General features: G+C 47.5%; 1 protein-coding gene across 1 annotated transcript in view; it reads left to right on the forward strand.

Annotated features, from left to right (window-relative positions):
* Positions 1–13,377, forward strand: part of Nav1 (neuron navigator 1) — a 171,758-nt gene that overhangs the window by 157,081 nt on the left and 1,300 nt on the right. Inside the window, exons 20-31 of the mRNA XM_032915084.1 lie at positions 2,457–2,653; positions 2,893–3,085; positions 3,174–3,342; positions 3,626–3,723; positions 4,503–4,598; positions 4,821–4,980; positions 5,369–5,604; positions 7,010–7,164; positions 7,308–7,379; positions 7,865–8,061; positions 8,607–8,725; positions 11,606–11,803. Coding sequence (XP_032770975.1) covers positions 2,457–2,653; positions 2,893–3,085; positions 3,174–3,342; positions 3,626–3,723; positions 4,503–4,598; positions 4,821–4,980; positions 5,369–5,604; positions 7,010–7,164; positions 7,308–7,379; positions 7,865–8,061; positions 8,607–8,725; positions 11,606–11,803 — 1,890 coding nt within the window. The remainder of the gene's footprint in view (positions 1–2,456; positions 2,654–2,892; positions 3,086–3,173; positions 3,343–3,625; positions 3,724–4,502; positions 4,599–4,820; positions 4,981–5,368; positions 5,605–7,009; positions 7,165–7,307; positions 7,380–7,864; positions 8,062–8,606; positions 8,726–11,605; positions 11,804–13,377) is intronic.

The raw sequence follows: 13,377 nt of genomic DNA on the forward strand, positions 1-13,377 counted from the left end.
GACTGCCCCCTAGTTCCTAACTCGCTCCACTGCATGGTCCATCCACGCTGCCGCTCATGAGGACAGAGGAGTGGTCTGCTTAGGGGTCAAATTGGAAATCCTAACTAAATTCAAATCTGTTGTCTGCCGTCCTCCTTCCAAGACAGGCCTGTTAGGACAAGCAGACATGTTGAGCTCAGGTAATCTAGAAAACGAGCCTTTTTTTTTTTTTTTTTTTGTCCCACTCACTGTAGAAGCCTGGTAGAGAAGAGGACCAGTGGGCGAAGATTATCTGGGTCACAGTCTCTAGAGGCCTGGTCATTTTGGGCCTAGTCCAAATTCTAGCTTTAGGATAGCGTGAACTAGAGACAGGCAAGGGATTTATTTTATCCAGGATAAGAGATCCTTGTCACCCCAAAGACCATGGAGCCTCTAAGACCATCTCAGGGACTAGAATGTTGTCCAAGGCAAAGAGAATATGGCCCCAAATTTCCCTTCCAAAACAGACATGTGAGCCCTACACTAACCTTCCAACAGGGTGCTTGGATTGTAATGGATGAGAAAGCCCGAACCCATTGCACCACGCCTGCCAGCCTGGTGGAGCGTGCCTAAATCCCAACACTAGGGAGACTGAGACAGGAAGAACACCATGAGTTCAGTGCCAGCCTGGGCTACGTAGTGAATTCCACACCTGGCTTTGGACCCTCATGAAGGTGGAAGGAGAGAGTGACCTCCGTGAAATTGCCCTCTGATCTCCACACGCACATGCCGTTTGTAGCAGATGCACACATGTGAAGAGACCAGTTGGTTATCTAAATCTGGATTCTTAGAGTAGCTTTTTCCCAAGTGTGCTGTGCAGATCCCCAATCCACTGGGATGTTCCTTAGAAGGTGGAGATCTCATCAGCCACCTCTGAGGAGCACTGCATTTTTCCTTAGTACATCTGTACCAGGGACGTTCTAAGGCGCCCCCTCCTCAACAAAGAATCCTGGTTCTTGGCTAAGTACACTGGTTGAGGCATTAGGGACAGAGCAAACTGCTCCCTGCAGCCCTGACTATCAGAAGGCTACACTTACAGGACCACTGTCCAAAGTATAGCGCAGACAGAGGGCTCATGCTGCGGGCTGGCAGTTCCCTCGGGACTTCTCTCTAGAGAGGGAAGGAGACAGAGAAAAGACTGACTCCCGTGAGACTGACTCTCCGTGGAGAAAACTCCACCGGGTTGAAAATCAGGAAGCCCAAATGTCCAGTCGATCAGCTCTCGGCTCTTCATCTCTGCGGAGAGCTGAGTTTTATGGTATTTTAAAGCCCTGTGCTGTGCTCCATGATGATACATCTGAGCCAACTGAACACATACTCTTACTCACCTGTTTGGCCCAGTCAGCTTGGTCCTCACATTTTACCTGGAAGTTCCACACACACTACGTACCAGCTGCATAAGCTCCCGGGAAACTTCAGACAGGTTCTAAGGAAAACACCTTGAAAGGAGATATAACCCAGATCCTGCCACCCGCATCTCACACTCCAAAGATCTGGCTTACCTTGGCCCCCTATAGCCTTCGACCTCTCCTTTACTCTCTGTCTCTTGCTGCCATCCCATGTCTGTGTCCGTGTGTGTGTGTGTGTGTGTGTGTGTGTGTGTGTGTGTGTGTGCATGCTGTATGGAGGCATGTGAATGGGTGTGGGGCAGGTCCTTGGCTTGCATATCTAGCTTACATCCCTAACACCCAAAGCTCATCGACACCAGACTCAAACAAGCCGTGCTCAGATTTTAATGCCCCACGTAGCCAAAGACTGGCTGGGAAATAGCTCTTGTCCTAGGACATTTGGCACAGTAGACAGTGATGCAAGGTGGGCATGGGGGTGAACACCTGTCATCCAAGCCCCTGGGAGGTAGAGGCAGGAGGATCCAGAGTTCAAGACCACCCACTGCTACATACAGAGTTTAGGGCTAGCCTGGTCTACACGAGACCCGGTCTTTTAAAACAATAAAGGGGGAAAGAGATCGTGTATTTGGTTGGTTTAACCACTATACTATTGTGCTGAGAACAAGAAATACTAAACGAAACTTGCTATCACTTCATTCTCTGGATCTTCACAGAACAATATTGCCAATTTCTGATCGATTTGTGAAGAGATGAATAGGTTCTTGCATAATGAGCCCAAGTTAGGTGAAATTGGACTTTTGAGAGGTGTACCATGTGAGGAGCTTGGGTTGTTTTGTTTTGTTTTCTGACATGAGGGACACAGTTCCCTCCATGGACTCAACAAGTTTCTCAGCCCTGTAATTTTATCTCAGTCCTGATTTCTAGATAAACTCCTATGCCCATACGCCACCAATCAAGCAACGCTTCACACAGTGGGTGTAATAAAAGTAAATCCCCTGCCTCTATGTCCCTGTCCCAGCCCTAAAGCCGTTCTCTCCATCCCAGCACACAGCCTTGACATCTCTCTCCCTGGAATCTGCTCTCTTCTAGCTTCGAAGTTCCTTCAACAAAGCCTTCAGTATTAAAAAGGGTCCCAAGTCAGCCTCCTCCTACTCCGATATTGAGGAGATCGCCACTCCTGACTCCTCAGCCCCGTCATCCCCCAAACTACAGCATGGCTCCACGGAGACTGCATCCCCCTCCATCAAGTCCTCCAACTCGTCCTCTGTGGGCGCTGAGGTCACCGAGTAAGTGCTCTACCCACCGGTCACCCTGGTAAACTGCTGGCTGGAGTTGGCAGTAAGCCCACAGACCCTGACACGTGCCACCATAATATACCCTTTCCCTGGGCATATGAGACCCACAGAGGGGGACCCTTCCTGACAGACCAATTGGGAGCCAGAAGGAAACATGGGTCAGGCGTGTCAGTATCCCCTTCTACCCAGTGCTTCTGTGGGGTCCAGACTGACTCTTGGCTTTCTTACAGGACCCCTGCTCATTCAGCCCCGCACACCAGACTGTTCCAAGCCAACGAGGAGGAGGAGCCAGAGAAGAAGGAGGTATCAGAACTGCGCTCTGAACTATGGGAGAAAGAGATGAAGCTTACGGATATCCGGTTGGAGGCCCTCAACTCTGCCCACCAGCTGGACCAGCTTCGGGAGACCATGCACAACATGCAGGTCAGTGTCTGGGCAGAGCTGCAGAAGAGGGAGGCAGGGCCTGCCGTCTCTGCCACCCTGCCACCCGCCCTGTGTCTTCTGCCCACAGCTGGAGGTGGACCTGCTGAAAGCAGAGAACGACCGGCTGAAGGTTGCCCCCGGCCCCTCCTCAAGCTCCACTCCAGGGCAGGCCCCTGGGTCGTCTGCTCTGTCGTCCCCTCGCCGTTCCCTGGGCCTTGCACTCAGCCATCCCTTCAGTCCCAGTTTCACAGACACAGGTACTTACTTGAGAAGAGCCTGTGTGGGTAGAAAGAGAAAGGGCTCCTCGGCACCCTTCCACCCGCCCTGTGGCGTCCAGGAGGTAGTGGCGTTGAAGTCCAGGAGATGCTGCTGTCTATAGGCAGTAGCAGTTGTTAGGACTTTACCTCCATGCCTTTTGAGCCGGGCTCCCGTCTTCCTCTCTGTCCTACCTATGGAATCATTATGTGGAAAAGAAAATAACTGCAAACTTGAAGTAAAGCTGGGTCCTTAAAACCAGTCGGTCCTTTTCAATCTCCACAGACCTTTCGCCCATGGACGGCATCAGCACCTGTGGTCCGAAGGAAGAAGTGACGCTTCGGGTGGTGGTACGGATGCCGCCCCAGCACATCATCAAAGGGGTAAGGGACTTCAGGGGAGGCCAGTGTAGGAACCAGTGCGATACAGATGGCCCCAGATGACACTGGTCCAAAATCAACGTGTGTTTACCAGAAACTACTCCCATTTTGAGTTTCAATCTATTCCTGAGGCTAGTGGTATGTAATTTGAAACACCCATGACCCTGGATGAGGACAGTGAGCCCCAGCCCCCAGCCATGAGATTAAACAGCAAACGATCCCGTGGCTTAAGTGTGCTGAGTGCACTTTGTACTCCTATCTTAACTCATAACGGTTTGGGTTTGTTTGTTTTTTTTTTAAGATTTATTTGTTTTATGGATGGATATGAGTACACTGTAGCTGTCTTCAGACACACCAGAAGCGAGCATCGGATCCCATTACACATGGTTGTGAGCCACCATGTGGTTTGCTGGGAATTGAACTCAGGACCAATGGAAGAGCAGTCAGTGCTCTTAACCACTGAGCCATCTCTCCAGTCCCGACTCAGTGGTTTGATTGTGAGGCTGGGGAAAGGAGGACAGGTTCTCATGCTGCTCAAGCTGAGCTCGACCTCACTGTTAGCAGGGGCTGACCTAAAATTCTGATCTTCCTGCGTCCTCTTCTGGGGGGGTTGCTGTCACATAGCGGAGAGGAGCAACTGTACCATCACACTTGTGCAGAAAAATGAGAGCTCCGAATAGTTGGGTGGCCAGAGTCCTCAGCTCCTGAGGTGTTCTACAACCTCCCCTTCTAGTGTCAGCCTCGCTGAGGTTCACATGCTTCATTCAACCTTAACCCTACAGGACTTAAAGCAGCAGGAGTTCTTCCTGGGTTGCAGCAAGGTCAGTGGTAAAGTTGACTGGAAGATGCTGGATGAAGCCGTTTTCCAGGTGTTCAAGGTAAGATGCTCCTCCCACTCCCAGACGTTGCTCATCTTCCCTAGGGGCTTTCGGCCATCCAGGGCTCCTAGGAACCTTCGGTGCTTTCTTGAGGAGGGCAGCATAGGAGGATGCACACCGCCTGGTCTTCCTATGCCTCCCCTACTGCCTGTGATCATTGTTCCTCCTTGCGGCTCTCCCACCTGTGGCTGCGTCTTTTCAGTGCTCTTGTTCTCCCATCAGGACTACATTTCTAAAATGGACCCAGCTTCCACCCTGGGACTAAGCACTGAGTCCATACACGGCTATAGTCTCAGCCACGTGAAACGAGTATTGGATGCTGAGCCCCCAGAGATGCCTCCTTGCCGCCGGGGTGTCAATAACATATCGGTCGCCCTCAAAGGTCAGTCTTTGTCTCTTGGGGTGACGTAGCTTAACATGGCGGCTGGGAGAGGATCGCATCATACATTCATGTAACAGGAAATGGATGAGAAATTCTTAACATGAAGGAGCGTGGGTAATCTAGGAAATAAAAGGATTAGTAAGATCCAGTCAGATGTTTTTGCCAAACTCAGGCTTCTTTCTCTACCTGTTCTCTTCTAGCTCATAGTGTACCCCTAAAAATGAGGTCCAGGTTTTCAAAGCTGGGGGTGAGGGGGTTCCTCTGGAACTGTAAGACAAGCATCTCTGACTTTCTTCAGTGGACCCCTAGGTGGTGATGGGAAAGCTCACTGGGTGTCTTGCCGCCCTCCGGGCTGGTGAAGACTCATGCTTTCTGGGGTGGGGTGCAGGTCTGAAGGAGAAGTGTGTGGACAGCCTGGTGTTCGAGACGCTCATCCCCAAGCCCATGATGCAGCACTACATAAGCCTTCTGCTCAAGCACCGGCGCCTGGTGCTCTCCGGCCCCAGTGGCACCGGCAAGACCTACCTGACCAATCGGCTAGCCGAGTATCTAGTGGAGCGCTCAGGCCGCGAGGTCACGGACGGAATCGTCAGCACTTTCAACATGCACCAGCAGTCTTGCAAGGTGGCTTCCTCCTGAGACCTCCTACCAGTCTGTGCAGGCCTTAGCCTCCTGCAAGCCTTTCCCTGCCCCTTTCCTGCCCCTAGTCCTTTTCCCTTCCCATAGCTCTGCCTTACTTTTTTAATCTCCAGTGTTCTTTCCCACTCCTGTCTTCCTCTGAGACCCTTTTCTTGTTGTCTCTTCTCTCCTTCCCACCCCTCCTCCCCTTTATTTCCAGTCAGAATCTTGCTATGTAGCCCAGACTGGCCTGGAACTAGCAGTCCTCCCACCATCCTCTCCTCTGCCCCAGTTAAGTTTGTATGGTGTTGAGTATTTAGCAAAGGTCTCGTGCATGCTGGGTAAGCACTTTGTAAACTGAGCTACATCCCCAAGCTCTCTATTACTATTTTGAGACAGGGTCTCCATGGTTTCCCAGGTTGCCTGAACTTGCAATCCTCCTGCCTCAGTCTCCCGAGTAACTAGGATTATAGGCTGTGCCACCAGCCCCAGCTTGCTCTTAGCTTCTTTTGCCTATACTGTCCTCCTGCGTAGTTTCTCTCACTGCAGCCTCGTCTCTGCCCCCTGCCGGTGCTGTCAATCACAGCCATTCAGTTTTATCTTCTTCCCACCACCTTGCTTTTCGGTTTTACCGTCAGACCGTGGGCTATAGCGGGGAGGTGTTCAGAATTAAATATTACATGCCATCTCCCCCAGAGATATATCTTGAGTGTACCTAAAACTGGAATGGTACAAGCCTCGGCTGAGAAGGTTGTGGCATCAATTCCATGAAAAGCCATTTCAGAACAGATACTCCATATTTTGTGGGGATTTAGGATTGCTGCTCAAAGGATTTGTATTTTAAGTTAGTGGTTAGAGTGCTTGCCTGGCATGTGCAAGGTCCTAGGCTCAGTCCCCAGGACTTTAGATAGATAGATAGATAGATAGATAGATAGATAGACAGACAGACAGACATATGATAGATATAGGTAGGTAGATATAGTTAGGTAGATGATAGATTGAGATAGGTAGATGATGGGTAAATGTATATAAGTAGATGATAGATTGATAGATATAAATAGATGATAGATAGATAGATAGATAGATAGATAGATAGATAGATAGATAGATAGACAGACAGACAGACAGACAGATGATGGATATAGGTAGGTAGATATAGATAGGTAGATGATAGGTAAATGTAGATAGGTGGATGATGGATTGATACAAATAGGTGATAGATAGATAGATAGATAGATAGATAGATAGATAGATAGATAGATAGATGACAGATAGCTGGTTTTGCAATCCAATATACAAATATATCCAACAGGGATTGAGGGACCCAAGGTAATATGGAATTAACAGAGCTTCTCCAAATCCTTCCAGTGCTGATTCCTGAGTGCTCACCCACTGTCTTCGTTTATTCCAGGATCTGCAACTGTACCTCTCCAACCTAGCCAACCAGATAGACCGGGAAACAGGAATTGGGGATGTGCCCTTGGTGATCCTTCTGGATGATCTGAGTGAAGCAGGCTCCATCAGTGAGCTGGTCAATGGGGCCCTCACCTGCAAGTATCACAAATGGTGAGATCGGGGAGGACCATTTAGCACCGTGGGAAGAGGGAGGAGAATGCAGCCCGGTGCAGCCTATGAGCTGCCGACCGTGTGCACGTGGCAGACAGCACTCGTTAAGGCGACCTAAGTGAATCCTCCCTTTCTTCCCTCAGTCCCTATATTATAGGTACCACCAACCAGCCTGTAAAAATGACACCCAACCATGGCTTACATTTGAGCTTCAGGTAAGAGCTATGTCCCTGCATGAACCTTCTGGCCTTCCCCAGGGATCTGTAAATAATAATAATAATAAGTAAATCCTGGACTTGTGGGCAGAGGAGCCGTAAGTTAGCAAAGGACAACAGGCAGACCCTTTCAGTCTGTAGAGCATCAGGAAGTAGATGGCCTTGTATATCAGTTACAGTGACGAAGAAGAGGATTTTAAGGGAAGGAAAAGACTAGAAGAGTCCCTGGCTGGCTGTCATACTGAGGACTTTCCTCTTGGTCAGTCCGTGAGGCCAGTTAGTTATTTGAAGGATGACGGAACTGAAAGTCAGCCCTGCCTTCCCAGAGCTGCTACCTAACTGCCATCATCACCTCCCTGTGGCTTGAGAAGAAGTCAAGGGGGCGTTAGCGGGAGACAGGCAGGAAGAGGGCCACACTGTCGGGATGGATCCTGGCAGTGTCCCCACTGACGCTCTGGTTCGCTTCTTCCTATCCCTGGTGACAGGATGCTAACCTTCTCAAACAACGTGGAGCCAGCCAACGGCTTTCTGGTCCGTTACCTGCGGAGGAAGTTGGTGGAGTCCGACAGCGACGTCAACGCTAACAAGGAAGAGCTGCTTCGGGTGCTTGACTGGGTGCCCAAGCTGTGGTACCACCTCCACACCTTCCTTGAGAAGCACAGCACCTCGGACTTCCTCATTGGTACCGGGTCCAGCTGCTCCCCCAGGGGCGGGGGGAAGGGGTTGGTGGTAGTGGTTACAAGCAGTTTCCCTTCTGTATCTTACCCCCTGGAGGGAGGTGCTCTTTACTTACTGGAGTCAACCCACTTGAGTATTTAATAAGCCCTTGTGACACAGCACTGTGGATCGGATAAAACCCTTCAGACGTAAAACAAATGTGCGGTGAGCATAGCGCACACTCAGTGGTAGATCATGTACCATGTGCAAGGCCCCAGGTTAAAAAAGTAAAGCTGCCACTCTCCCTCATTTCTCCTCACGGTTAATGGCAAAAGGGGGAGAAGGCATCCAGGAGGGAATTGAGACACTTCCCTTCCTCCTCGTGTCATTCCCACCTTATAAATATCATTGGTTTGCCGGACAGTCTGCACCCACTGCTCTTAATGACCTCTTAATTTCCTCCGATGCTCTGGATGCCACACCTCTGTGACTTGTGGTAAGGAGTAAAGGAAGCAGGGCCGGGCAGGGCAAGGCTCTCAGGTTTCTTCATGGCTGCATCATTTTCTCTAGGCCCTTGCTTCTTTCTGTCCTGTCCCATTGGCATCGAGGACTTCCGAACCTGGTTCATTGACCTGTGGAACAATTCCATCATTCCCTATCTACAGGAAGGAGCCAAGGATGGGATCAAGGTCAGCCTCCCCTTCTGCTGCTACTCAGGCTTCTGCTTGCTCTAACTATGACTTGTTACCCACTGGTCAGCCTTCCCCAGGTTTCCCTTCCTGGGCTGCCCAGCCTCTGATAACCACTATTCTTACACATCTATAAGATGAGTTTTTATGTACCACACACGTAGGACTGGTCTTTCTCTGATGCTTGTCTTTCTCTGTGTGGCCTGTTTCTGTACTCGCAATCATGTCTGCTGTGACTGACAAGGCTTCAGTTTCTATGACTGAATCGTGTTGTACTATGTATGTAGACAGATTTTCTTTGTCCCATTCATTGGTTGTAGACACTCAGGTAATTTCTGTCACTTGGCTGTGTCAGTGCTGCACCAGCATGGTAGCAAAGATATATACTTGCTGGATCATATAGTGATTCTATTTTAAATTTTTTGAGGTGTCATCGAATTGTTTTCCATCATGATATATTAACTGACATTCCCACCAGTAGTGTACAAGGCTTCTATGCTTTTGGGGCGGGGGGTGGGGTGGCTCTCAACTAATTTTGGTTTTGATTGGTATTACCCCGGTGATCAGTGATCCTGAGAAAATTGTAACGACCGTTTGGCTCTTCATGTCTTCTCTCGAGAAATAGTTACTTACAGTCTCTTGTGAAGTTAGGTAAATTTGATCACCTGTATTTAGCTCATAATGATCACTGACATCCTGTGATTCAATGACTGGTAGTTCTCAGTGATGGATCACCCATTAAAGTAATTTTATTGGGGTTGGGGATTTAGCTCAGTGGTAGAGCGCTTGCCTAGGAAGCGCAAGGTCCTGGGTTCGGTCCCCAGCTCCGAAAAAAAAAGAACCAAAAAAAAAAAAAAAAAAAGTAATTTTATTGAGATAAATCTTTAGGACGATGTATTACATTTCTAAAGGTGTTTTCTAGCAAATGCAGTCATTACTTTATTTATCAATGAGTGATATTGTTAAGAAAAATTTGCAGTATAATTAGTAGTTAATTCAATTTAAAAGATAGTATCTAGCCAGGTGGCAGTGGTGCATGCCTCTAATCCCAGCCCTTGGGAGGCAGAGGCAGATGGATCTCTGTGAGTTCAAGACCAGCCTGGTCTACAAGAGTGAGTCCAGGACAGCCAGGGCTTTAGTTCAGAGAAACCCTGTCTTGAAATCCAAAAATAAATAAATATTATTAAATGTTAAAAGATATTATATATGATTAAAGTAAAGAATTACTCCCTGGAAAGTGTAATTACAAGGTCATGAAATTTGTATACAGTCTTAGTGTAGCACGGGCACCCACCATGGGTGAACGGACAGTGAAGATGTGTGCATTTACTCAATGCAATCCATAGAGCATGGATGTGGGTCAGCTGGAATGGAGAACCTGTTAGTCAGATGAGCCTACAGAACATTATGTTAAGTGAAATAAGCCAGAGATAAAAAAGAATACTAATGCATGTTCTCACGTACATGTGGAGTTTACCAAAGCCAAACACACAGAAGCAGAGAAGGTGGTTGCCAGGGCTAGGGAGGTAGAGGTGGAGTCGATGTCAGCTGGAGGAGACAGTTTCATCCAGATAGAGGGAGTAAGTTCAAGAGATGTATTGTCTGACATGGCAACTAAGGTTGATTACCGTGTACTTCTAAAGAAAATATGTTTTCTTGAAGTGTTCTCACCACAAAGTAGAGTATCATTAGCCTGATTTAACCATTCCACATCTGACTCGTGTCTTAAATATGCTGGCTTTATAAATGTGTACAATTCTATATTGCTTTAATTGAGTTTTCCCAAAGACTCACAAATGAAACATCACACAGCTAGATTAAGGAGCCACTTAAATGCTTGCCCAGTCTCTAAGTCTGCACATCTCAGTAAGCTCATATACAGTTAGAATGGCTGTGCTGAAGCCATAGAGCGTCACCTACGGCTTTCCACTTTTACCCTGGATTTCGTTTTTATTCATTTATCTACCACATGGACAAAAATCATCGTTGTCGTCGTCGTCGTCGTCGTCTAGCAGCAGCAGCAGTTATGGCAGAGTTGAAACTAGAACAGAGCATAGCTTTATACCTTCTCATGATTCGTGTTTCTTTTCCCACATCCTATCCTTCCTGTCACCTATCTTCAATGCAATTTCTATTTTTAAATAAAGTAAACAAACATAGGAATACAGCTCAGTGGTAGATCACTTGTCTACTTGACTTAAGTCCCTAGTCTCAATTCCCAGATACTAACTAACTAAATATATTCTTATTTAATCTAGGCCATGGTGTGTCACATGCCTTTAATTCTAATATTTGGATAAATGGACAAGGTGTGAGTTTCACAGATTGAAGGCCAGCCTGCACTCTAGAGTGAAAAAAAAAAAAAAAGAACAATTTTTAAGGTTTAACTAGTTATGTAGCACATGACTGGAAGCTCTGCATTTGAGGCCAGCCTGGACTACACAGTAAGCACCATGACAGCCAGGACCACATAGTTGCAGTGTTTTGTTTTGTTTTGTTTTTAATTATCTAGTCCTATGGTGGCACATGCCTTTAATCCCAGCACTTGCAGTTGGGAGGCTTAGACTGTGAGTTCAAGGCCAGCCTGGTATTTGCAATGAATTCCAGACTAGGAAGAGCTATAGTGAGACCCTACTTCTAAACAAACTTTTAAAACAATATAAGAAATTATTCCTAATTTTTCTGGCAGTTTATACCTACTTATTTTCTTTCATGGGAAGTTCAACTTCACAGATCAAAACCTCATCTTTCTGTTTAAGGAAGGACATATTTCCAGGGACCGTATTTTTTTTTTTTTTTTTTTTATGAAACAAAGACAAGACGACATAAGTACGCCTCTACTCTGTTGCCCCTCTCACTGTTCACGTTTTTCTTCTCCAGGTTCACGGACAGAAAGCTGCTTGGGAAGACCCAGTGGAATGGGTCCGGGACACTCTTCCCTGGCCATCAGCCCAGCAAGACCAATCAAAGCTATACCACCTGCCCCCACCTTCTGTGGGCCCACACAGCATTGCCTCACCTCCGGAGGATAGGACAGTCAAAGACAGCACCCCAAACTCCCTCGACTCAGACCCCCTGGTGAGTAAAAGTCATCTAAAAAAAAGTCACAGAGTACAACAGGACTGAGTTCATATACTCTTCATGCATGTGCTGATGGGGCTCAGGCATCGAAGGATTCCAGCAAAGGCAGGACCAGCATGAGGCCAGCAAGGAACTCTGAGCGTCAGGAGTCTTGCCTTGATCTCATGCCTGCATCCTAACTGAAGCTAAATAACACACTCGGGAAAATGTATTCTAGCCAAGAACCAAGTTTCAGGCAGTAAGGAAATAGACCAGAGGAGGGCTGCAGAGATGGCTCGGCTCTTGCAAGCATTCGCTGCTATTCCAGAAAACCCAGATTCAGCTTCCAGCACCCATCTAAGCTTAGGACTCCAGCTCTGACGGGATCTGACGCAGTTCTATGGGGGCACCGTGCTCATGTGGACATACCTACATACAGACGCACGCAGTTAAAAATAATAAAATTAAAGATGTAAAACCTCTCATCAACCAAGGAAATGGCACAGTAAGGGCTGTTAGCACTTCCCTCTCTGCCTCCCCTGATATTTATTCTTCTGAGACTTCATCAGCTACATGGATTCTGTAAAATGTAAGCTAGGGGGAAAATATTTCCAATGGATCTAGCCAAAACAATTAGTATCTTCAATATATAAAGTTAAAAGACACTTTCAGGGCTGGCAAAATGGCTCAACAGGTGGAAGACTCCCAAAAGTTGTCCTCTGACCTCCACATGTATGCCATGGCATGTGCACACCTGCATCTCTCTCTCTCTCTCTCTCTCTCTCTCTCTCTCTCTCACTCACTCACTCACACACACACACACACACACACCAATAAAAAAAAGAAAGAAAAATAAATTACATGGAAAACAAATAAGCTTAAAAGCCAAAGACTGAGTGAAGGACATGAGACGCATTTGACTAGAGGAAATACGAGTGTCATAAAGACGTAGGATCCTCAGCCTATCTAACAATGATGAGCTGCAAATTAAATCAAGGAGCTACTGTTTTACTTTGGCAATGGGCAGAGTGTCTGAAGCGCAGACTTTGATCCTCCGCTGTGGGGATATTCGTTACTAAAACCATGCTGGAGGAGGGTAAGTTAGCAGAATGCGGTGAAACTTAACACACACAGGTCAGTTGTGTGCCATTGCACCTTTCCAGAAGGGAGTATTTCCCGTTAAGTCATAATATATTTTTACTTAAATTTGGACTTTCAAGGTTGTAAATGGCCGTTCTCCATCAAGATACTCTCTCTCTCTCTTTTTTTTTTTTTTGGTTCTTTTTTTTCGGAGCTGGGGACCGAACCCAGGGCTTTGCGCTTCCTAGGTAAGCGCTCTACCACTGAGCTAAATCCCCAGCCCCCAAGATACTCTCTTAATGGGAAGACTGATTAATAACATGGATAGAAGAGGTTGGCAGTAGCGTGAGTAGCACCAACCAGGCTCTCACGTAGCTGAAGCCTGAACCGTAAAACGGAAAAGCAGAGGCGTACACTGAGGTGGTAGACTTGACACAGCGTCTGGGGGTAGCACAGAGCCTAGCTGTTGGGGTGTAATCTACTGCAAAGGAATTCCAAGAGTCCAGGGCCAA

This window comes from Rattus rattus, chromosome 10, assembly GCF_011064425.1.
Source record: "Rattus rattus isolate New Zealand chromosome 10, Rrattus_CSIRO_v1, whole genome shotgun sequence".
NCBI lineage: Eukaryota > Metazoa > Chordata > Mammalia > Rodentia > Muridae > Rattus > Rattus rattus.